Here is a 23,970-nt window from a genome sequence, read left to right as displayed (position 1 = left end):
ATAGTTGAGATTGTCAGCTTTTCTTGTGATATCCTTAAAAAGTTTCTTCTGGTCTGCTGCTTCATAATGTCATTGCTATTTATTTATTTATTTATTACTTCTAAAAAAACTGTGAGCTTAATTGGAATGCCAGTGGTGCTGAAACAAATGAGACAAATAGTTTAATTATTTTCTTTAATTAATTGTGATTGAATACTTCAGAGTTTGTTGACTGTTTATAAGACTACGTTAATCCTTTCAAGGCATCACTTGTGACTCTGTAAATGTATGGCAGGTATTTATCATTATTTTTATGTTCAACTCACTAAATGAGTTGCTTATCCTAAAGACAAACAACTAAATAATTAGAGTGCTGGACTATATATTTGATGAGGCGCAGGCTTTTCATTGGAGTTTAACTCACTGTATTGCTGCCCACATCCCAGCATGTTCTACCTCTGCAGATAATTATCCTGCATTCTGTAACAGGCTCTCCAGGGGCATGGCAGAAATAAGAGGAATCAAAATACTGGACAGTAAACTGGGTTGGAGGCTGTGTGTTATTATCATGCCAAACGTTCATGGCAACCAGCTATCTGACTAATGTGTTGGTGATATCAATGTTATCGTACCAGGTGCATCAATTGTACATCCTAGCTAAGCAATAATGAAAGGGACTAAAAGGAATGCTGAATGATAAATTACTAGTAACTACTTTTTAATTGTACCAAAATGAATGCAATTATCATGCGTTTTATCAGAATATTGGACTTTCTGTGGCTTTGCAATTCAATGATCCTTCTCTAATTTTTTGCCATTAACACTATTTATTTTTTTGTCTCCAACTTATGCATGCTTTCAGGACAGAGGTGTCAAGGAGGATGAGCTGCAGAGCATCCTGAACTATTTGTTAACCATGCATGAGGTACATGAGAGTCTATTTCTGCTTCAAGTGTATGCACTCAGTGTGTTAGTGTGCCACTTTACTGCACTAAGCTTCAAGGTCACATTTCATCTTTAGGGCTGCTATTCCTGGAGAATTTTTTTTTTTTTCTTTTTCTAAGCCAATACACTTACCAGCAAGATGAATCGATCTTTTCAATTACTAGTGTACTTTTCATTGTGCTGTGGCCAGCTACTGCCCCTACACTGTTGTAAGGTTTACCAGGGCCAAAGCGTAGTCTGCAATTGCAAGTGATACAATCGCTAGACACATAGAGTACATAATGTCTTTGGTGCAGTTGCAGTTACACTTTCCCTTTTTCTCTATACCAGTTGTCTTTACCATTTTCTCTCAGATAGTCTGTCTCTCACGGTTTGTCTGCAGGATGAGAATCTGCATGATGTGTTGCAGTTGGTGGTAGCCTTGATGTCTGAGCATCCAGCCTCCATGATCCCTGCTTTTGACCAGAGAAATGGAATACGGTAAGTCCCTTAGGGGAAGACACAATCCTTTTGCTGTTCAGGCACTAAATTAGGTGGTGATTTCACAAAATAAACCTAAGCATCTGATGCTTGTGCTATTGCTGCATGCATATGTGACTAATGAATACCCTAATTTGTATGTTAAGTTAGGAAAAAAACACTTTACAATATGACACAATTACACAATAAGACATGGATGATCAAATTTACCCCATTTGATCCAATAAAATATAAATACACACAGTGTAGCACTGCTTGTGACTTTTAAAGAATCCATTGTTGAAAAGCTTGCTACTTTCATTAAGACATTCATTTAATGCTAATGTAAATTTACTCTGAAGGAAAGTGGATGTCAGCTAACCAGTGCAGGGCCTTTTCATCAACAGGGCTATATTTTATTCTGTCAAGACAGTGTGCCGTTGCCAGCGTTCACCGTTGCTTGTGTCTATTCTAGGGTAATCTACAAGCTCATGGCCTCCAAGAGTGAAAGCATTCGAGTACAATCCCTCAAAGTCCTTGGATATTTCCTCAAGCATTTGGGCCATAAGTAAGTAACCCATTCCAAGAGCTGTGTAGTAGATGATAATTACACACTCATGAGTGTTGTTTTTTATGAATAGTTGTAAGATTAGTAAATCATTGGATGGTTTACAGAATCTGTGCCTAATAATACGTGTCTAATGCTGTCATTTACTGCATGTTGTTTTGTTATTTAAATTTGTTGCAAATGCCTGCAGTGCCCATGTTAAAGAGATGACTAGGTGTGTAGGTTAGAAACAGAATAAACATAAATCGGGCTTTATGTTCAGAGAGATGATTCATCTGTTCTCACACTCCCTTGAAAAGGGGTACAATTTGAAAAGCCAGAAACTCTTGACTTGAAGCCAATTTTGCAAATGAGGGTGCAGTTCTTTGTAGAACACCTGAATCGCTGGCTTTGTGCCCTAAAACCATTACTTCACATAAGAAAAAGGTGGAAGAGGTCCAAGTTACTGTCCCACAGAGTGAAATAAATAATAAAATACCCACTTGGATGTCAGCATATCCTCTGCATATTGCACATTGGAGAGAGGAGAGAGAGTGCTTACGAGTGGAGAACCCAAGATTCAGAATGTGGGATGCAGGGATGAAGGAGAATAAATAGGGTTTTTGCTGTGCTCACAATGATGCAGCACCAGGTGTTATGGTGTTACTGGTGCCTGCTGAATGGAGAGAAAGGGAAGGTGTAAGCCCATGCTAGACTGCCCTAGGCACAAGTGAATGGACTGTATCCTCAAGAGACATGTGTGCCTCCTGAAGGCCTGCTTTCACCCTTTACGTTAATAGCTTTCATACATGTTAAAGCATCCTTGTTCAATATGAGCTCTAGTGCAGCTCATAAAGAATGTTTCTTCAATGCTTTGTTGAGGTTATTAGCTTCTTTCAATTTAATTTGTCATTTGTACATGTATTACTTTAGTGATGTTAGATATTGTTGATTCTATCTGGGTTAACAAAGATGTAGGTTGTAGATGATGTAGACTTAATCATCTGTTTTGATGCTGGAGTATGGGATTTTTGTCTCCCCCTTCTGGCAGTGAGAGTAAAGGGGTTTACTCAGCTGTGATTGCCTGACACAGGCATAAAACATGTTCTCATGCACACCCCGAATAACACAGAGAGGGCAAAATGGTAAAAACGGATATGTTTTAATGGTCCACTGACCCAAAACCATATTTTTTGATGGTCTACTGGTCCACTAGGATTTGTCCCAGTATGCTCAATGGCCATTACACCACTGGCTGTAACCTACTGTTGAGGCTGTAAAATGGTGGATAAATACACCCCTCCTCCCTGTAAAATGACTCGTTTCGCTGACTCGGACTGATCAATTTGGTTAATTTGTAAAGTCTAGAAGAGCCGCATAATTAACAGCCAAATGACCAGCACGAGAATATCACACCCGCCATGAGGTTTAAAAACTCTGTACACTGTGAAATACAGAGAGATTTCTCTGGAGGTGTTAGGCTTCATCAGAGTTATGTGAACTCGTTTGGCAGTGGCTTGAATGTAATGGACATTCATTTATATGTAAAAGTTCTGCACTGCAGGTTTAAATTAAATTAAATATTGTATGCTAGGCTTATATTCTTGCCTTGAAATGTACTCCTTCCCTGCCATCTTCTTATCTGTCTAGCAGCAGGGTGTTTGATCTCTTCTTTTCTGGCTGAATAAACATTATTATAGTGTAATTTTCCTATTTAAACCAGTGTCCCTTCATTTTAACATTGTCTTGACAGATGATTTAAACCACATCCAAGGGAAAAAAAAGAGTAATTTTGTCTGCATTTACTTTCATGGAAGCGTTTACAAGAAGGCTTGTTCTCCTCACTGCTTCACTGCAGACTTCATCTTAGCTTGCTATGCTTCATCAGTCCGCCCTTTTCTCCCATTATACATTTGAAAGAAACACTACTCTTCTGCTAAGTGTCCAATTTGCCAGCCTAGTCAAAATACAGAAAGGTATTGTCTTATTAGGAAAATCCCAACTCATCTTGAGGCAGCAGCAGCACAGTAGAGCAGCTTTGCCTCAGTATTGTGACAGCAGTTTTGATGCTGTTTGCAGAAGTAGTTTGTCACTGTTGAACCCATTCACCTGGCTGTGCCTCTATTGTATCTCAGAGCCATTGTTGGTGACAGGCTAACTTCGTTATCCTACACACCTTGAAATTCCCCCAATTTATGACACCAGGCAGTTCTTGACACTTGTCTCCAGAGCCCAGCTCCCGTGGGTGAGAGTAGGGAAGCAAGCTGACGGCACTCACTGATCCTTCCAGTGGCTTATGGAGCTCTAAACAAGCCACTTTACCATTATGTCTCTGTGTGTGTGTTTATCCACAGGAGGAAGGTGGAGATCATGCACACACACAGCCTCTTTACTCTCCTGGGAGAAAGGCTCATGCTGCACACCAATACTGTGACAGTGACGACCTATAACACTCTGTATGAGGTAACAGAAACATTTTACTTTCAAATGTTCCATAATTACTGCACCACTAGTCTCTGTGTAAAGACTGTGTGACAGATAATCACCTCACCTCTTCCTGCAACAGATTCTGACAGAGCAGGTATGCACACAGGTCGTTCACAAACCTCATCCTGAGCCAGACTCCACTGTCAAGATACAGAACCCAAGTAAGGCCGTTGTTATGTGGCAACATTGAGTTTCATTCTTTATAAAGTACCTGGTTTTGTGGCAATATTGACAGTGTGTTGGTTATTTGTGTCTGCCTCCATTTGCTATCAGTGATTCTTAAAGTGGTAGCCACCTCACTGAAGAACTCCTCCCCCAGCATAGAGCTGATGGAAGTTCGGCGGCTCTTCCTTTCCGACATGATTAAACTGTTCAGCAACAGCCGAGAGAACAGACGGTGAGCAGAACTTTAAGTGCCTTTTACTTACCCACTCCATCAATTATCTCCCTGATTAAATGTATCAAAAAGAAAAGAAAAAAGGCACACTGTTCCCCCTCCTCGTCCCATGTTTAATGGGCTCATATTGATGCTAAACCATCCTTAGACACGCACATACTCTCCAGCAGATGTTTCTGTGACAGTTTTTGACAGTTGCTGCATTTTTTCCTTTTCACTTCACACTCAATTTATTCTTTTTTTTTTTTTTTTTTAAACATACACACACACACACACATTGAAATTAAATTATAGGTCTTAGGAAATTACTGACCTAAATCAACAACATAATTAGCTTAAAATTAACAGGCAGAAAGTACTTTGTCAAGTCAAACTGTTCAATAACACAAAAAAAACTTAATTGGTTTTCATTTCTTTCTGCTTTTATATCTTGGCTGTCCTTTTGTTTTGTGAGATACTGCTGCCAAATAATCAAACAGTTTAATATATGGATTGCCAAATGATCAAAACAATCTGTTGCAACTTGAATAACAAAATGCAAAATAACACTGGTGTGTTCTTTTGACACAAAAAAAAGATGTTAAGGAGAAACATCAAGAAAAGCACCACATAACCACATCATGTCTGGTTCAATCACACTGAAGGTCTTTCTTTCAAATAAAAATCTCATACAGGCAAAAAAGTTAGAGAAGAGGATCAGGGTTTACTTCACATACTCAAACTTGTATTATGTGGCTCACGTATTGCATACTTTTATGTTGTGTGTGTATTGCAGATGTCTGCTTCAGTGCTCAGTATGGCAGGACTGGATGTTTTCTCTGGGGTACATCAACCCCAAAAACTCTGACGAGCAGAAGATCACTGAGATGGTGTACAACATCTTTCGTATTCTACTCTACCATGCCATCAAGTATGAGTGGGGAGGGTGGCGCGTGTGGGTGGACACACTCTCTATAGCCCACTCCAAGGTGAGTACTGTACTCCACTCTACAACACAGAGGAAACACTGACCTCTGCTGTTGATGGAGATATTTTTAGATATTCTGTCACAGTTTTGCTTCTTAACTGATCTTCACCGAACATACAATACGGCTAACATTGTCTATAAAATTGTGTTTTCATAGGTGACATATGAGGCTCATAAGGAGTACTTGGCTAAAATGTATGAAGAGTACCAGCGTCAGGAAGAGGAAAATATTAAGAAAGGGAAGAAGGGTTTGGTCAGCACCATCTCTGGTTTATCTGCTCAGGCCTCTGGCATTAAGGGTGCCATTGAGATCAGAGAAATGGATGATAACTCCCAGACCCCTGAGAGTGAGGCAGACTATGAGAGTGCTGATTCGCGCAACCTGCTGGCTGAAGGGAAAGGGCTCGAAGAGGGTCTCAGAGGAACAGGAGGTACAGTAAATGGGGTCAGGGTCGAAGTCCATGACCTTCTGGTGGACATCAAAGCTGAAAAGGTGGAGGCTACAGAGGTTAAGATGGATGATATGGACTTGTCCTCTGAAACTCTTGGAGTATCTGAGAATGGGTCACTGGTGGAGGTGGATTCTCTGTTGGATAATGTTTATTGTGCTGCTGTGGAAAAACTCAATAGTAACGTCAATAGTGTGTTGTTACCAAAGGGGAGCATGGATGACCAAAATACACCTCCTCTCATTACACTAGATGATGACAAGGACAGCATCCCTAACAGCAACAATTTCCTGTTTGGAAAGGTGGCAGGAAGCATAGAGGACAAGCTACTGCCTGACTCAAGTCCAGCTGAGCCTCTGGTCCTGTCCAGCCCAGAGCTTCCAGTCCACACCAGTGCCAGTGTTGACCTGGGCCTTCTAGCTCACATGTCTGGCAGCTCTGAGCTTGGCTCCTTACCCAGCATCCTGGAAAAGGATGAGTTTGAACTACAGGCAGCCTTGGAGGGCATCAGCTCAGTGGCTGGTACCAAGACTGAGGCCACTGAGGGCACAACTGGAACAGCATCTGAAGGGGAGCCTTCAGCTATTAAGACGAGCAGCACAGCAGATGCTACAGGCAGCACCTCTGACACAGAGAGATCAGATGATGGCAAAGACAAAGAGATGAGGAAGATTCAGACAAGAGCCACTACACAGGTTCGTATAAAAGTAGTTCATTCATGTAATTTGAAAAAAACAACAACATTGTTACCATTGTCAGACTGTCTCATAGAAGAAATAATAGAGATTCACTGACTTCGTTGAAAATATCCTGAAAGCTCATAGCCAGAGGTAAATGCAACAGCAGAGGATCATGAATGCTCAAACATAAGAGCTCCAGGGTCAAAGAGTTGAAAGCGACGAGGGGGAACATTTGCCATTGTCAGGATGTATTGACCTTTAGTGTCAACAGTTCTATATTAACAGACCCATAGGGATCATTCCCCTCCTCACCACTGCTTGTAATGGGGACAGGATGGCCTGGTGCACATCAGGCAACATCCCTCTGAGACTCAGGAATCTGGGCTGCTGGAAAAGTTGGCTGAGCCAACAGGAGGGCAGAAATAGACAAAGCATTATTCTGCAATAATCACTTGGGATTTGTTCATTGTTCCCTCATCTCATATGAGCTGCACTCTTTCTCAAAGGTCAGGCTCTATGGCCTGGACTGGGTCACTGACGGAGGAACAGTGGGAGGCAGAGTTTATTTTTAAACCTTTCTCTGCTGTTGTGAAATTGCTCATGTTCAATTCATCGCTTTTTAAACAGACTTTTTGAGGCACCTTGCTGACTCATTCATCTCACTTTCATCAGGTACATTGAGCTTGTTATATTTTTTTCTTTATCTGCTGGAAGAGGTTATCTGAGGACTCACTTTAATCTGGCAATTCATCATTCATTGTAAACAGTGTGACTGTAGCATAATATCTCATTAAGGTTGAAGAATAGGAATGTGACTAACAATTAGCCTTTATACAGTATCTCATAATGAACAAGATTTGGAGATGTAATGTCCAAGTCATTCATTTACTGTGTTTGAGTGATTGATTAATCTGCCATCAGAGTCTACAGGGCCGCCTAGCAACTCAGATGGAGAGGGACATACGTGTGGACTTAGGCTTCAGGGGAACGCCCATGACAGAGGAACAGCGACGTCAGTTCAGCCCTGGGCCACGCACCACTATGTTCCGCATCCCAGAGTTCAAATGGTCAGGAATGCACCAGAGACTGCTCACTGACCTGCTGTTTGCACTGGAAAGTGATGTCCATGTCTGGAGGAGGTGTGTGAAGTGGTTTATGTGCACTTGAGAGAGAGAGAGAGACAGAGAGGGAGGGTGAGCATGGTGCTTGTAGTGATACTCAGATTACCCCTCTGTGACAGAACTAACATAAGTTTTATTGCTGTTTTATACATATAAGGAAAACAGCTTTTCTTATACATGCTCCAATTGTTTTATGTTTACTGCACTGCATATGTTTATAGCTGCTGTGTAATGTGTATAATGTGAACATGCTTACACCCATAATAATCCTGTTTTTTCCCCCTTCTTTCTTCTGCAGCCACTCCACCAAATCTGTCATGGACTTTGTCAATAGTAATGAGAACATTATTTTTGTCCATAATACAATCCACCTTATCTCACAAATGGTAGACAACATCATTATTGCCTGCGGAGGAATCTTGCCCCTGCTCTCAGCGGCCACCTCTCCATCGGTAAGTGCAGCTCTCTGTGTTCACTGTAGGGGAATAATGCCATCTAGTGGTCAGTTTATATGAATGTTTGGTCTATTTTTGCCTTTGATTTACTACAGTATACAGTATACAGTATGCGCCTTAGGGAAATTAGACATGTGTGCATTTATTGATCAGAGCCATCTTCATTGCTCAGATTCAATTATTGGTTTTTACACTACTTTGATAACTACAGAAGCTGAGAATGTCTGTGCTTGCATTTTTTATTTTTTTTATGCCGTTATCTCAAGATCACGAGTTAATTATTTCATTATCTCAAGAAAACAAGCTTTGTTGTCTCAAGATAACGAGATAATCAACCTGTTATCAAGGAAAAAGAAAAGGTTGTTTCCTTTTTATTACAAACAATGTTTATCAGGAATGAGATCAGGAGTGCCATGCCAGCAAGGATAGATGGCATCTTGACAACTGTAGAAACTGATTTAAGCTGAAAATGTCACATCAAGGAGTATCCATTACCATTGACAGCACCTTTTATTAATGACATCTCTGTCACAGCGAAATGGCAGATTGATTAACAACTGGTCATAATATGATATATATGTGTATGTGTATATATATGTGTGTATATATGTTTCAAGTATTTTCTTTTTATTAGATTAGAGAGGGAATAAGAACCAACAATATCGTAACCCGTGTCCTTTTAGAGTCACTTAAAGGCTTCTTGTGCTTTATCTAAATTCTTGAACTACCCATGTGAGGGAGACACGTAGAGGAGAAGACAGGAATGAAGAAATGAGAATTAGCTCCACGCTTGATAAATCTTGTGATAAATTATCTCGTTATCTCGAGAAATCAGCCTTTTATTCTCTCGAGATACCGAGATAAATTAACTTGTGATCTCGAGTTAACGGCATTAAAAAAAAAAATTGCAAGCACGGCCATTCTTGGCTTCCTCAGATAACATATCTTATGTTTGTAATTCACTCAACTTTGTGTCACTCATTTTTACTTTTACTGTAGTTATCAGATTTAATCTGCAGTCTTGAATTGAATAATAATCCTCTTTTGTTTATTTTTTCTTTGCATGTCTAGAGTGCCAAGGTAAGTGTCAATACTATTCTAATTTATCTCTCTTTTTAAACTGATTTAAAATTGTCCTCTACCTTTGGGCCATTGCATATGGTACAACTCTCTTACATTTCATTTGAATAGCTCTCCATGTTTAAAGTAAAGGAAATTTGAGTTTACAGATAAAAGCAAGTGGTTGCTCAACCCCCAAAATTATTAAAAATCTCACTCACTGTACCTTAATAGCCTGTTTTTTAAATATGGAGTTGCTTTAATCAAAACTAGACGTAGGCATGTGGCAGACATGATCTTGTACATGTGCACTTTTGTTTTATGTGATTGTGATTGATTCTTCCTTGGTGATGTGTAAGACGGAGCTGGAGAACATCGAGGCGACACAGGGCATGTCCTCAGAGACCGCCATCACTTTCCTGTCCCGTCTCATGGTTATGGTGGACGTATTGGTGTTCTCAAGCTCCCTCAACTTTAGCGAGATTGAGGCTGAGAAAAACATGTCCTCTGGTGGGCTGATGCGTCAATGCCTGAGACTTGGTAAGATCACAATTGTGACAGTATTCTCTTAACACGTCCTAATAATTCCAGTAATCCCTGAAAACCCCCTCGGTTGATCAGCTAATTAATTTAAGAGTCCTGTGCTAATTGTATAATAAATTACTTGTGATGAAGATGTGTGTGCGTGGATGTTCTGCGGTTTCCAGCATTAAGAAATGATAGGATCATCATTTTAGAATTCATAACAAGCAAAGAGAATCATTTGCAGTGCAATCAGGTACTCTTTACAAATGGTAGCCTTTTGTGTCTGTCATCGGTCTGCCTCATAGGACTCCATGCAGTCCTCTTTGCCCTTTTGTGTCTGAATATAAAAGTACATAATAGAGATTTGGTGAAATTTGTTTGAATGCAATGAAGACAACAGCTGAATTCAGAATTACTGTTTTTATTATTATTATTGTGATTTTCATTGAATCAGCTGCTCAGTAAAAATCTAAATACAGTGAAATTTCTCACAAGTAAATTGCAAATGTGTTTGTATTTGTGTCTGTTTTTTGTCTGTGTGCGTGAGAATAAATCTGTGTCTATATCTGTCTAGGCCGGTGGCTGTGTGTGTATGAGAGCCTGTATTTGTTGGATTGTTGACTTGTGCTCTGGGCGATGGGAAATAGCCTTCAGATTTCACAGTCTCCTCGTTACAAACATAAGATTTCTCATCACTGGCTTCAGTGTGAAATCAGTCTGGCTGCTGATTTGACTCCCACACTCTGTCCTGGCAGCCTGGAACAAATAGTCATCAGAGATAACTGATTAGTTTTAAAGAGGTCATGCACGTTATCAACATTTAATTTCCATTTAACTCTAAAATGAGAGCCTATTTGTATGCTGTATGTGTCTGTCTCTGTGTGCGCAGTGTGTTGTGTGGCAGTGAGAAACTGTCTGGAGTGCAGGCAGAGACACAGAGAAAGAGGAAATAAGTCTTCCATTCCTAACAACAACAAGACTCAGGAAATTCTGCAAAATGCAGCGACTTCCAACAAGGTACATGTCACCTCTCTCACCTGTCCAAAATCCCATAACTTTGCTTTCTGTGCCCTTAGTTGGAAATATTATCTCCACATTGCATTTTACTGTGAGAAGACTTCTTGCTTCATACCTTGCCTCATGATAATTATGTTACCTGACTGGTGATGCTAAGTCAGTTTCTTTAAGTGTGATTTAAACATTACAAGATGTCACCATCCATATCCACATGCTGGCATTTTTTGTCTTCTAACCTCTAAGATTACAGTATGTTAAAAGAGAAGTTAGAGCAAAAGCCTTTGAACACAGCTGCATGTGATACTGTGTTATCTTTCTGCTTAAGACAGCTTTAGAGAATGTCCCTAGTAACCTGTCTCCCATCAAGGACCCTGATCGCCTTCTGCAGGACGTGGACATTAATCGACTGCGCGCTGTGGTGTTTCGTGATGTGGTGAGTATGCGTCTGTGTATGAGTGTAGCATGCTTGTGTTTATTGCAAACTCTCAGTCTTGAAAACAGAATTAGTTTTTTGGCAGACAAACAGATGTGCGGTGGAACACCCTTCAATCAACCGGTGAAACAACAAAAGTGACATTTTCATCTGAGCTGCTGTCTGCGGAAAACAAAACCACAAAATCTGAATGGATATACAACGTATTTCAAAACACGTATTAGAAATATGTTAGAGGACACTGGCTGTACTTGAATGTGTTTTCATGGTGGTTTATGCAAGGTGCATACTGTGAGGGAAGCATTTCAGGCAGCAGTGGTGAATTGTTTGAATCTTCCGAATAGAGAGTGGCGTAAACGTGTTGTTATTCTTCTCCACAGGATGACAGTAAGCAAGCCCAGTTCCTGGCTTTGGCCGTGGTGTACTTCATCTCTGTCCTCATGGTCTCCAAGTACCGTGACATTCTGGAACCTCAACGTGAGACTGCCAGGATAAGCAACCAATCTGGCCGCAGCATGCGCCAAGAGATCAACTCACCAACCAGCACAGGTGTTGACAGCTGTGCCCTAACTTTCTTATATCCATTCTTCTTGCTCACCTAATGTTAGCTTGTGGTGACTGTGTCTGATATAAATGGCTCTTAAGTGTCCTTGGTCCTCTCGGATACACTCTTGCCAGCTTGAGCTGAGAACTCATTCAGTAAAATAGCAGGGATGCCCTGCCTGCACTCCACTGGCTCACCTATGATTTATTCATGAACTCTACTAATTGCACCGCACAGAATTAAATGTGGAAGCAAAAGGAGATTGGGGCTGGAGAGGGTAGTTATGAACTTGAATTGGCATCATCGTTCTCTCTGAAATGAAAGGTAGTATGTGCCTCTAGCCATAAATCATACATTAAGTCACATGAAAGGAAATCGGTGGCTGCCTACAAAGGTTTAATGCAACGCCTTCTGCAGTGCCGACTTGCTATTATGAGATGCACGAGTGAGCATACTTTATCAACTTCCATTCAGACAAAAGGTGAAGTGAATAAAAGAAACAAGAGGAGGAGGAGGAGGAGGAGAGAGGCCGAAGGAAATATGAAAGCAATATGAAGGGCTTGGAATACACATAGAATGAGGAAAGAAGATGAGCAGTAAGAAGTTGAGAGATGAGAAAGCGGCAGCATGCTGGCCAACTACTGTGGGTTTTGGGGCAGTGGAGCCAGGCTTGCTATTTTCAGCCCCATCTGTCAGTGCCCATTAGGCAAGCAATCCACCAGAGGAGAATGGGATCATAGAGGTTGCTGGGAGGAGAGAGGCACACTGCCGCCTTCATAAATTTCACTAGAAAATGGGGGAATTTTCCAGACGGCATGTGGCAGACGATTGTCTGTGATAGACCAGGAAGCCAGACAACTTGCAGGCTAAATCAGACCCTGCTGACCTTGTTAGGGGGCATGTGATGAATATTAATATGGCTGACCTTGCATCTAGGTAACCACTGGATCAGGATGAACCAGAATCAAACTAGATAAGCAACTCTGCAGGTGGTGTAGATTTTAAGATTCTCCATTTATGCCCAGCATCTCATTTTTAGAAAGAGGTGCAGCATATTATGTACCAGAATAATAGAGCAGCTATCTTAATCCTCTATCACTGTTTCAAAGCAGTTAAATAAATATACCAGTGCATAAGACAGGAAGAAGCTAAAGAAAAGGATTCATGTTTTATTAACATGAAAGGAGCATAACAGAGAGATAATCACACCAGAGGATCAGAGCTTCTGGAGAGAGATCTAAGAAGCTGCGCTGGCACACTGGTCTTTTTACAGGAATCTAAAGTGAGCACAAGCATGCAGTTTTTCTGTTGGCATTGGTATCTATTAACAGACATCAATAAATATGATATTTTGATTGACGTAGCATAAGGACTGATATACATTTAAAATCATGGAATCATTGAAAACGTTAACCTAGTATAAACACCAAACATTAGCTGGTTCTTCTCAACTTGTGAGGATTTGTTTTGCATCACTGTAAATTTGATCAGTTAATGAGATGAAAAATGTAGTTTGAAGACATGGCTGTGGACATTTTTGAGTTAATAATTAATAATTTACAAATGATGAGAACATGGTTATTAATGTTCAAATTTTCACATTTGACACATTTCTGTCCCCTTTAATGTGGACATAGAATACCTACCTGTGTATCAGGAATACTTGTTTTGTATCACACCATTGTCAGATGCAAGAAACACTCCCCTGAAAATGCTATTTTGATTGTACATAAGCAGTATTTTTAAGGGTCTTTTTTACCTGTCTCTCCCTGTTTTATGTATGTATGAATGTGTGTTCTGCAGAAACACCGCTAACATTTGACAACAGTAAGGACCATTCTGCACCATTAGAAGACCTCCACATGCAAGGCTCTCTTCCCCACACAGACTCTGGTATCGGAGAGGAGCATGTAGTCAGTATCCTTAATGGGTCTGACCTGGACCACAGTGCAGGAGGGCCAGATGCCATGAGCGAACTCTTGTCTACCCTCTCCTCAGAAGTAAAGAAGTCAGAAGACAGCCTGTCTGATTCACCCAACGTGGATGTGTTTAAACCACCCTCTTCCATCATCAGTATTAGCCAGCCTAACAAGGGCATCAATGTCAAGGAGATTCTGAAGAGCCTGGTGGCATCCCCAGTGGACAGTATGGAGGCTGGGCTGGAGCTTGTGTCCTATCCAGACCATGCTGCCAATGCCCAGGCTCAGGCCATGCTGCCCATGCAGTTCCACTCCTTTGACAGGTGAGGAAGCGTCATTGTTTGGTCTGTTGTGCAGAAACTCATTGTGGTAAAGGAATGTTGCAGCTTCTGTGTGTTGTGTGATTGAACCAGGTTTTGTATTTTGTAGCATATTTACTATAAACATGTGCACAACGCCAGATCGCATTGTATTGCAACCCATATTGTTGTATTTTAGATTTTTGGATGTATTTTTAACATTCATGGGTTTCCATTCATGTCTTTCCCAACTGAATATCAATTAGCAAACTTGTTTTTGTCAAATCTATCAAAGTGATAATTAAGTCTGTATTAAATCAGAATTAATATTGATCACAAGTCACATTATCATAGCTACATAATACAGTATAAAAGCAGACTTGCAGTACATTGATGAACAAAAGTGATTTTACTTGACAAAGATGAATGCACATTTGATATTCATTGTTCTGCTGCTGCTTGTAGTTTTTCTTTAATTTTAACCAAATGAAATTAATGGAAACCAATATGAATGGTAAGAAAAAATTGTAGAGCATGCATGTGAAATAGGGCAACAAAAACCCAAAGAATAGAGTATACCATGTGTAGTTAAGGGGTTAAAAAAACCTGGTATGGTGCTTTAACTTATTTGAAGACATATTTTGTTCTTTATAGTTAAAGTAAACTTAGTTAAAGGCAAGCAAAAGAAGTTGAAACAAATGATACTGTGTTAGATGATAGCATTCATTCCTCTAGGATAGCTAGTGAAGGATTGCTGGCCATTTCATTTTGTGTTTGTGTGTGTTTGCTTGCCATCATTCAGTTCACCGTAGATTACTGATGTTAATCCTCTGGGTTTATTTTATTTATCCAGTGTACCACTAATGGTTTCCAAGTAGCATGCGACAAATTATTCATTTCAGGCCACTTGTATTGCACTCATCCCCCACAGCCAAGAATTTTTGTGTTTGAAAAGATCTCTGAAGTACTGTGGCTCTGCTGGGGTTTATTTACATTCCTGATTTAGATAAAACTACACAGTAATCTATCTGGATTTGGAAGTTTACAAACCTGCTCCTGCGGGGATTTCAAGTTTCAGCTCCCCCTGATCTATGTCTCCTATGATTGAAAATTGTAATTTTTCTGGAAGTAATTTAAATTGGTTTAGCACAAACAAAACTCCAGAGGTCCTCTGGTAGCAGTTTCCGTGTGTGCTTGTGTAGTCAGTGGCCAGCCTCAGAGAGAAGGAGGGACACAGAGGACAACGTGAGTCAGGCGTGACAATGGGACCTCCCTTTATTTTAATGTATGCTACTACTGCTGTGCTGGGATGAGGTGAAACTGATGAATAGGGGAGAAGATGGGAGGAGTATGCGAAGAGAGGACAGCTGAGAGAGTGGGGGTCTCCAGGGCGTTGATGACAGATTAAACAGAAGCGACCTCCTGCCATACCACGGCCAGACCTGTCACCCTCACCACTCACATTCGTAATGGGAACTGGCAGCCTGAAATGAGTTGCTACGGCAAAGTGTATTATTTTTGAAATGCTTTCACACAAACCCTCCTGACCACATATACAACTTTGTCTCATGCTTTTCATGTCACTCCCCCTCCAGCCTCTATTTGCCGTGTCTAATTGTTTGCCACCTGCCAGCGAAATGAGCTGCCAGCCATGGACAGGCCTTTCATTTGTCTGTCAGTGCGGCAATAGATTGGGAGTGACAACATCAAAAAAGAAAAAGGAAGAGAAAAATGACTTAAAGTGGAGTGCACGGGGCCAGTCGTCTCAGAGCCTCTCTACTTGAGACTTTCAAAGAAGAGGGGTTTAAATTGCTCTACATCCGCATTTCCGGTAGTCCAGATGGGAATACAGTACAGAAATACTTCAGTAATCCTCGACTTCCTCTATTTTCCTCTCATCTTCCCAAAAGGTCTCTACATTAGCTGTGTGAGATATTGTTTGTTCTCACGGATTTTACTTTACACACGACAGAGAGCAATGATAATTGGTTTTAATTGAATTTGCAAATGGAATGTAAGCATATTTCCTCTCTATCTTTCCTCGTATTACGAAATAGAGCACTATTAGATTAAGTCCTGCCTGTTGAATTTATAAAGGAAACATTTCTTTGGTTATACTTTACACCACACTTATCTCCCACAGCCGCAGAACTAATTAATATTCATTCCAAGATTAATCCTTGCTTTATTCTCTGCAACTCAATTAAGACAATTGTATTAATAAAATATGCACTAGATAATCTATACATGATTCATGAGCACTCAGCTAATGAATTATTCATTAAAAGAGGTTCATGTTTTATCAACATCCTGTAGATCTAATGTAACATCCCAGCCATGCCAAAGAAAAGGCAGGCATCCGCTGAAAGACACAAGTGAGGCGTAAATTTGGAAAGCGAGATTAAATTCATGCCCAGTTCCCACATTCAAAACATGCTTGCGATGTCCTGATATGTGTCAATGAGATTTCATAGAGGAAACAAGTACAGAGATCTACTAAATAAATGATACTTGTCATCAGTGCTCTTCAGAGCATAGCTGTATCTCTGGAGATATGAATATTTCAGTAAGCTTTCAAGCTTTCTCTGACTCTTTTTACTCCCCTGTGTGATTGAGTTGATTTTGATCTGGATTTTTTTAAAGCACTAGTTTTGGTATTGTAATGTGTAATATAATATTTTTTTCCCATAGAAAGTAACTATAGAGCTATTTCATCTGTTACATAAAACAGCATATCTTTGATGTTATTCGGAATTCAGTTGTGGAAAGAGATGTAAGACAAATTACCATAAAGCCTGAAATGCATCCAGTCCAAGTTTGATTTGTTTCCCATGGAGTCCAGCATGTTTTACCTCATCCAAGGGAGGAACTGTGGATATATAAAAAAGCAAAAATAAAACAGTAAAAGTCTGTATTGTTTTGTTGAGGGATTTCTAGGGATTTGCTTCAGATGACAGAGGGCTTAGCTCATGACAGAGCAGAGGCCTGGCCTGTGTCACCCAGAGTAACTGCAGGAGATTGGACAAGACATTATCTGGCACCCTCACAAACCGAAAGGCCAACTGCAGACCTGATAAGGACAAGCTTTCCTTCTCTTTCCTGTCAGGGAGCTCTTGCAGGGCCAAGTTCACTGAATCATCTTTAATCCTTGCCCAATCAGACTGCATGTGAACAGAGGTCTGGTGGGTTAGTATTATGTCCGTGCTTTACTTGAGGTCATAAGTGTAACTTTCATCTCAAGTCTCCACAAGCTTTTCTTCACATGGTTCATTCATGAGCTCTGCTAAAACCATGTGATGTTTAGTACAGTAGACTCTGCTAATAAAAGGGTATTTTTAGGTCTCTTGTTGACTTCTTGTGTGTAATTATTCATCTATCATCCTGATGTCTCAGCCAGCTGATGTCTCAGCTCCTTGACAAGATTTAAAACTTGATCTATCTAGGAACACAGTATAAAAGCCTGTAGTGTATAGGTTGTAACATGTAAATATGTCTAACACTCTACATATGTATTGCCTGTCAAAACCAGATGCTCCACTGTATTTCTGTACAGAGCAAATGCCAAATAGAAAGGTCTTGAATCTGGTGCTCAATGAGCCATAGTTTTGTCAGTCAGAACACAGACGGTAGCTATGCAAATGCGTGTCAGTAACAACTGCCAAGTTGCTCCTGGGGAGTCTCTCATTAGAGTGTGGTATGTTTTCAGCTCGTCTGAGCAGAGCAGAGGGCAGCAGAGGGCCACCGGTGGCAAAAGCAGATGTAAAGGAAAGTGTAGTAGCTGCCTGGCTGGCCTCTTGCCCTCAGGTTTATTTACTTTAGCCTCCTGTTTGCATGCATGTGTGTGTGTGCGTGTGTGTGTGTGCGTGCGCATTCGTGTGAGTTTGCATTGCATATGTTATACTGAAAGATGGAGTTACAGGTCAGGATGTTTACCTTTGTGAATGTTCTGACGAATGTCTGGGCATGCTCATGCTGGAAGCGCTTGAGAGCAGTGAGAGACGGTGAAGATAATTGCTATTCTTATTATTGCTATTCTTTATATATACTTTTATTATTCTTGCTATTTTTTCTCAGAAAAAAATATGAAAGAATTAAATTCTTCTCAACATTGTCTGCTGGGTATTGTAGAAAGAAAAGATTAGAAAGTTAACTTTTGAATCAAAATTCATTTTCTGTCCTATGACCAGGGCCAAAAAACCTAGTTAGTAGCTAACCTGCTACTGTGTATATAGCTGGTTAATTTAATCTCAACCTCTGACACAAGGCTAATTTGCAAACGCCAGCTCTCAGTCACTGGACTCACTTATAATCCACCCACAAAACTGAAAACATTTATTTTATACTGTCTTTTTATTATGTTAAGGTTACTAGTCAGAGTGTATAAATAATTCTACTGCATTATCACAGTTTGAGTCTGTTGTCATCACCTGCAGTTACTACAGCACCCTGAAAGATTCAGTGCCTTGCTCAAGGGCACTTTAGCAGGAAAGACACTTGCTTAACAAAGGACATAAACTCACAGCCTCCAGTTCTTCTTCACTGATGTCTGCTGACCTTTTTACATCCACCGCTGTTCACACTGCACAAAGTATTACCATGTGAACTCTGTTGAATTTCTACAATATTTTACTCTGTTAGAATAATTCAATTATGTGAATGTGTGAATGAAAGATATTGTGTGTATTCCCTGTAGGAGTGTGGTGGTGCCTGTGAAGAAGCCCTCTCCTGGCAGCCTAACAGTTAACACAGTGGGAAGCAACAGCAGCAGCACCTCTGCTGGACTGACAGCTGGCAGCACCCCTAATATCTTTGCTGCTGCCTCTGCAACCCCCAAAAGCATGATCAACACCACGGGTAGGTCATGCACAAGGTTACTGGAACATACTTACACAATTAAAATATGGCATGGTAATGTGGCAAATTTTCAAATTATACTATTTTAGAGCAATTTGCGAGTGCTTAATTTGAGCAATTACTGTTCATCTCATGACAAAGCCAGTTTTCTTTTTCTGTGAACCCATACCAAAAATAGAAACAATGTTTTCCCCCTGCTGGGTCATGTGATCTTGTATTACTGTGCAGAGGTTCATACCACCAGATGGCGCTATTTACCTTCCTATCAGTGTCTGCAGCAGCTCTGTGTATGCCACATAAAATCCATGTTTCAGTCCCAAGGATTCCTCCTGATGCAACCAAATCAAACAATTCCCTTTAATCTATCTGAATTATAGAATTAACCAAACGCCTTTTAATAGTACTAGCCTGTGTAGTGTTTTCCTGTCTAATTGACAGCATGACCTTCTCCCTCCCCCTGCTGTCACATTGCTTCTCCTGGGGCTCTGCTGCATTGAACCAGTTCCACCTCAAGGCTCCTGTAGTCTGGGCCTCTGAAAGGAGCCACTTAACACCAAGAGCCATTAGGAACTCCAACACCTTTTTAATGTGCTCCATTAAAAAAAAAATCTCCCTCTCCTCCCAGAGCCCCTCTGTAGGAATGTGAGAAATGTATCCAAGTCAAAGTGTTCTTTCAGCTTAAGCCACAGGCTCTAACCCAGACCCCATGATCTCACTTTCCCTGGTTTTAACCTCTCACAAGGACAGTCAGAATGATTTTATGCTCGTGCATACACTGCCAAGAAGATGTGACTTGACGCTCACCTTACAATTACTGTGGTCAAAATACCCTAATTTTGCTTTGACACAGAAACAGAAGTGTAATATGTAGAAATTTGATGGGGATGATGTTTCGAGTTTGTCAGAGATTTGGTATGTCGGTTGGCACTTCATCTTTGTCATCTCAGTAAGCAAAATAGTTTCACATGTTACTGCTGACACCAGTTTGAACAACCCGTTTAGGTTGTTTTGGATTGAGTTAAAGATATGGTACACTGTTACCATATTTCCATTGTTTGACTGGGTTGAAATTTGTGCTGACTGATGCAGTCCACTGATAAGAGCCAGACTGCAGCTCTGTTTTTCCAATTTTCCACCATTTTTTTTACTTTTTCTTTAAATTACTTCAGTCTGCATGGCATCGCCTAAGTTCATGGTCTCTGGAGGTGACAGAGACCAGTAATGCTTTTCATATTTCAACAAAATAGTACAAAGATTAACATTTTTTTATTTTAAATGTGTTTTCATTAATACTCACCTCACTTTAAAATGAATAAGTATCATTAACACATTGGTTTTTATTCTTGCGATGCTCTAATGTTGCATGTTTCTGAATGTTTTTCCCTGCAGGAGCCACAGATGCTGCGGCTTCTAACAGTTCTTCTTCATCCAGTTTTGTCAACGGAGCCACCAGTAAGAGTCTACCAGCCGTACAGACGGTGGCCCCCATGCCAGAAGACACAGTGGAAAACATGAGGTACAACAGGACCCTCTCAGTTCCCCCTTAATCTTATTTCCTATGTTAGTAAACTCACTTTATTAAAATTGTATGATAACATCTATTCATTTGCAAAGTTGTGTTTGGATTTTATTTTTTGCTTGTTTTTCTCGCAAATGTTTTTGTTATTTTTCTATGTGAGCTGATTATTAATGAATTGATTATATTACCTGATCTGATCTGATGGATAACCATATTGTCTTCATATTCACCTTTAATTTAAAAGACTGTCTTTGTTTCTATGTATTAAAAATATAATGCCACAACAAGGTATATTTGAGGTGGGTTTATGTGAGCATGATGGTGAAGCTTTACTTATTATTTTGTGTTTAACAGTTGTGTATTTCTTTGTGTGTATTTTGTTGTGACCTTGACTCATCTCCTCCTGCTCTAATAGTTTGTGACATACATCCTTAGTCCTGCTCTCCCACTGACTGCTGAGAGCCCAGGTCTTTCTCTGGAGGCTCTTTCTCTCTTTTTCTTTGCCTCTGTGTGTTCTGCTGGAGGAACAGAGATTCTGTTGCCATGGCAGCAGTAACCGACATCACTTAGCGTAACTGTGAAGTCAATGATTGTACCATCTCGAGAGCCTCCTGATGCCTAACTTATATTTTAGATAGAGAAAAAACAGTCAAGCTAAATTGCCTTTTCCAGTCCACTGAATAAATGTAATTTTTTTTGTTAATACCAAAGATGAAACAGTTGAAAATATAATTGGGTCATGGGCCCAACCCTTAAGTCACAGAACAACATGAAGCAAATACTGCCTGTGGTTTCATTTTTCATTTTTCTTTCTATTTCAGTGCCTTTTGTGAAGTGGACCAGTGTCCACTACGCCAGGGACTGACACCTCCTGAGCACAAACCCTTTAGCTCCCTGACAGGATTACAGGCAGCCTCCAGAGGTGCAGGCCAGTGTCATAGGCAAGGAAATCTACATTAGTCACCTACAGTAGTAGTACACCCTGCACCCTGTTCTCTCTACTAGTCTGTCTTTCCTCTGCTGTGTTTTCCCAAGATGCTAGAAGGCAGATCACACCTCACATATGCACACACAGGACTAAATACCTGACTACAAACTCAAACAAATCCCACACTAAACCTTTCCTCTCTTTTCTCTCATTTTCTTCTTATCCTGCTGCTTTCTGCCCATTTTAGCTGGGAAAACAAGCTTCAACTCTCCTCATGTTGCCTAGTATCTATGTGTATACACAGAGATATGTTGCAGCTATAGTCGTATCTCTGCTTGTATACAGTCTGAGTTGTCTGGCTGCATGACTCCAGTTCACAGTTTCTCTCAGGTGCTTAGATAATGTCAGGCAGCAGCATGTAGTGAGTGTGTAGAGGATAAGGAACTTCCCTCCGCAATGCAGAAATGTGATCCTATGTGCAAGCATGGTAACTTGTCACAACAAAGGATGCAAACAACTGGTGAGACATCTTCTTTGAATGCAACAAATGTGTTTTCATGGCTTTCAGTGATATAAAATTTTATCTTTTTTGACATCCCCAGTGATAGCAGCTGCTCTTATGGCTATCTGGCTTGGTTTGCATCCTCTGAAATGTGTTAGTTACCTTCTGCACCCAACAGTACTCTCAGTCTGGCTACACACTAACGGTTGTTAGCTGTGTGCAGTGAGTCGATTCATCCCATTCACTTTTACTGTATTTCAGGTGTCTAAATTGCTTTCATGTCTTCTTTTTTTTTCTCTTTCACAGCATAACTACAAAGCTAGAGAGGGCTCTAGAAAAGGTGGCACCCCTGCTGAGAGAGATCTTTGTGGACTTTGCGCCCTTTCTATCACGCACCCTGCTGGGCAGTCATGGACAAGAGTTGCTCATAGAAGGTACAGGTGTCATAGGCAGCATTGTAATTCTCTAGCTGTGTGTGTGTGTGTGTGTGTGTGTGTGTGTGTGTGTGTGTGTGTGTGTGTGTGTGTGTGTGTGTGTGTGTGTGTGTGTGTGTGTGTGTGTGTGTGTGTGTGTGTGTGTGTGTGTGTGTGTGTGTGTGTGAATCCTGTCCCCAGTGCCCTACGACTGTATGTACTTCTTTGGCTGCCTCGTTGATGGATGCATACATCGTAGTAGCTGTTGACAGGAAAGTCACTATTTTGCACAAAAGCTGGGGCTCTGTCACATTCAGATTAAATCCGCTTTCTCTTTCATTCATCTTGTGGCATCTGTGTGTTTGTCTTCCTTATGATTCACTCCACATATTAAGAGTTGTTCCTAGATGTAGTATTTTTAAACATCAGTGTTTCATAGTCACAACAAATGATGAAAAATGTCAAGTTGAAACAAATGTTGAAATCATTGGTGGCCTTTGCCTCCTGCCCGTGATATTTTTAGTACTAATAGTTCTCAAATCTAAGATTGCATCTCCAACTCACTCCGTTTTGTGGTGTCAGAGGGATTTTTGTCTTTTTTTGGTCAAATGTTGTTTTTTTTAATATCAGAATGAACTTGTGGTATTTTGCTAGACTGTTTGCCATTTGCCAAAATCTGAAAGCAATAGCTCTATTTACATTGGAAGAAATTCGACCTTTTTCCTACTCCGTGCCCTAAAACAATCCAACAGATTTTCTGCACAGTCCAATCCAAATCCACTCAGATGGAAAGTAGAATAAAGTGTAGATGCTTACAGAGGCCTTGTTAAATTTGCACTAATGTCTCAGGGATAATGCAGTAATGCTTTGTTGATGTTAAAGTAATACAGTGCTGCAAGTAAAACCTGGAATAATTAGTGTTTCAGCACAGACTCTCTGTGCTCTCTGTCACAGCCCCATGATTACTAATGTCTTCCTATAATAGCTTTCATAACTTTATTTTAAACAGAATTACAGCAGTCAGATCGCAAGTATTCGAAAGGCAGAACTGGTTGAGTTGTGCACAGTGTTGGCAGAAGTGTATGATAGATCTAAAGCACTCCACTCTGGGCTCTAGTTTTGTTTCCTGGTGGCTGTATGAAGACTCCCAGTGCCTTCCTCAGGCCCCAGGTTGGCAGCCTTTCACAGTGTTACTTGTGCCTAACCTCAGGGAATCACTGCCTGTATCTGTGTGCACTGCCACTCTATTCCTCAGGCTTGTTTTGGCTTCTTTTCACTAGAACACACTGCCACCACAGCCGGCACAAGCTGGTGTGTGTGGCATTGAGTGTGTCTGCAGGCATTTGTGCATGTGTGCACAGTGCACAGTGTATGTGTGTGGCCTCCAGTCTCTTGTCTTGAAGTTTGCACAAAGCAAAATTATATCCTTTCCTTTTTTCACTGCCAAAGTCTGTTCTTTTAACAGTAAGCTA

At 40.6% G+C, this 23,970-nt stretch overlaps 1 protein-coding gene across 4 annotated transcripts in view; it reads left to right on the top strand.

Moving 5' to 3' along the window:
* nbeab (neurobeachin b) overlaps positions 1-23,970 on the top strand; it is a 206,088-nt gene that overhangs the window by 88,835 nt on the left and 93,283 nt on the right. For 2 of the 4 annotated variants that reach the window (XM_053320449.1, XM_053320451.1), the window contains exons 15-32: positions 842-904; positions 1,307-1,404; positions 1,859-1,951; positions 4,285-4,393; positions 4,497-4,578; positions 4,691-4,814; positions 5,590-5,782; positions 5,939-6,925; positions 7,832-8,049; positions 8,330-8,492; positions 9,905-10,085; positions 10,960-11,087; positions 11,413-11,520; positions 11,901-12,069; positions 13,868-14,306; positions 18,976-19,136; positions 20,526-20,652; positions 22,392-22,519. In XM_053320449.1, the coding sequence (XP_053176424.1) occupies positions 842-904; positions 1,307-1,404; positions 1,859-1,951; positions 4,285-4,393; positions 4,497-4,578; positions 4,691-4,814; positions 5,590-5,782; positions 5,939-6,925; positions 7,832-8,049; positions 8,330-8,492; positions 9,905-10,085; positions 10,960-11,087; positions 11,413-11,520; positions 11,901-12,069; positions 13,868-14,306; positions 18,976-19,136; positions 20,526-20,652; positions 22,392-22,519 (3,571 nt within the window). Of the gene's footprint in view, positions 1-841; positions 905-1,306; positions 1,405-1,858; positions 1,952-2,902; positions 2,909-4,284; positions 4,394-4,496; positions 4,579-4,690; positions 4,815-5,589; positions 5,783-5,938; positions 6,926-7,831; positions 8,050-8,329; positions 8,493-9,557; positions 9,581-9,903; positions 10,086-10,959; positions 11,088-11,412; positions 11,521-11,900; positions 12,070-13,867; positions 14,307-18,975; positions 19,137-20,525; positions 20,653-21,476; positions 21,597-22,391; positions 22,526-23,970 lie in introns of all 4 variants that reach the window. The other 2 variants (XM_053320450.1, XM_053320448.1) reach the window with 2 other exon arrangements.

Source organism: Scomber japonicus, chromosome 6 (genome assembly GCF_027409825.1).
Source record: "Scomber japonicus isolate fScoJap1 chromosome 6, fScoJap1.pri, whole genome shotgun sequence".
Classification (NCBI taxonomy): domain Eukaryota; kingdom Metazoa; phylum Chordata; class Actinopteri; order Scombriformes; family Scombridae; genus Scomber; species Scomber japonicus.
This window is presented reverse-complemented; position numbering and strand designations above follow the sequence as displayed.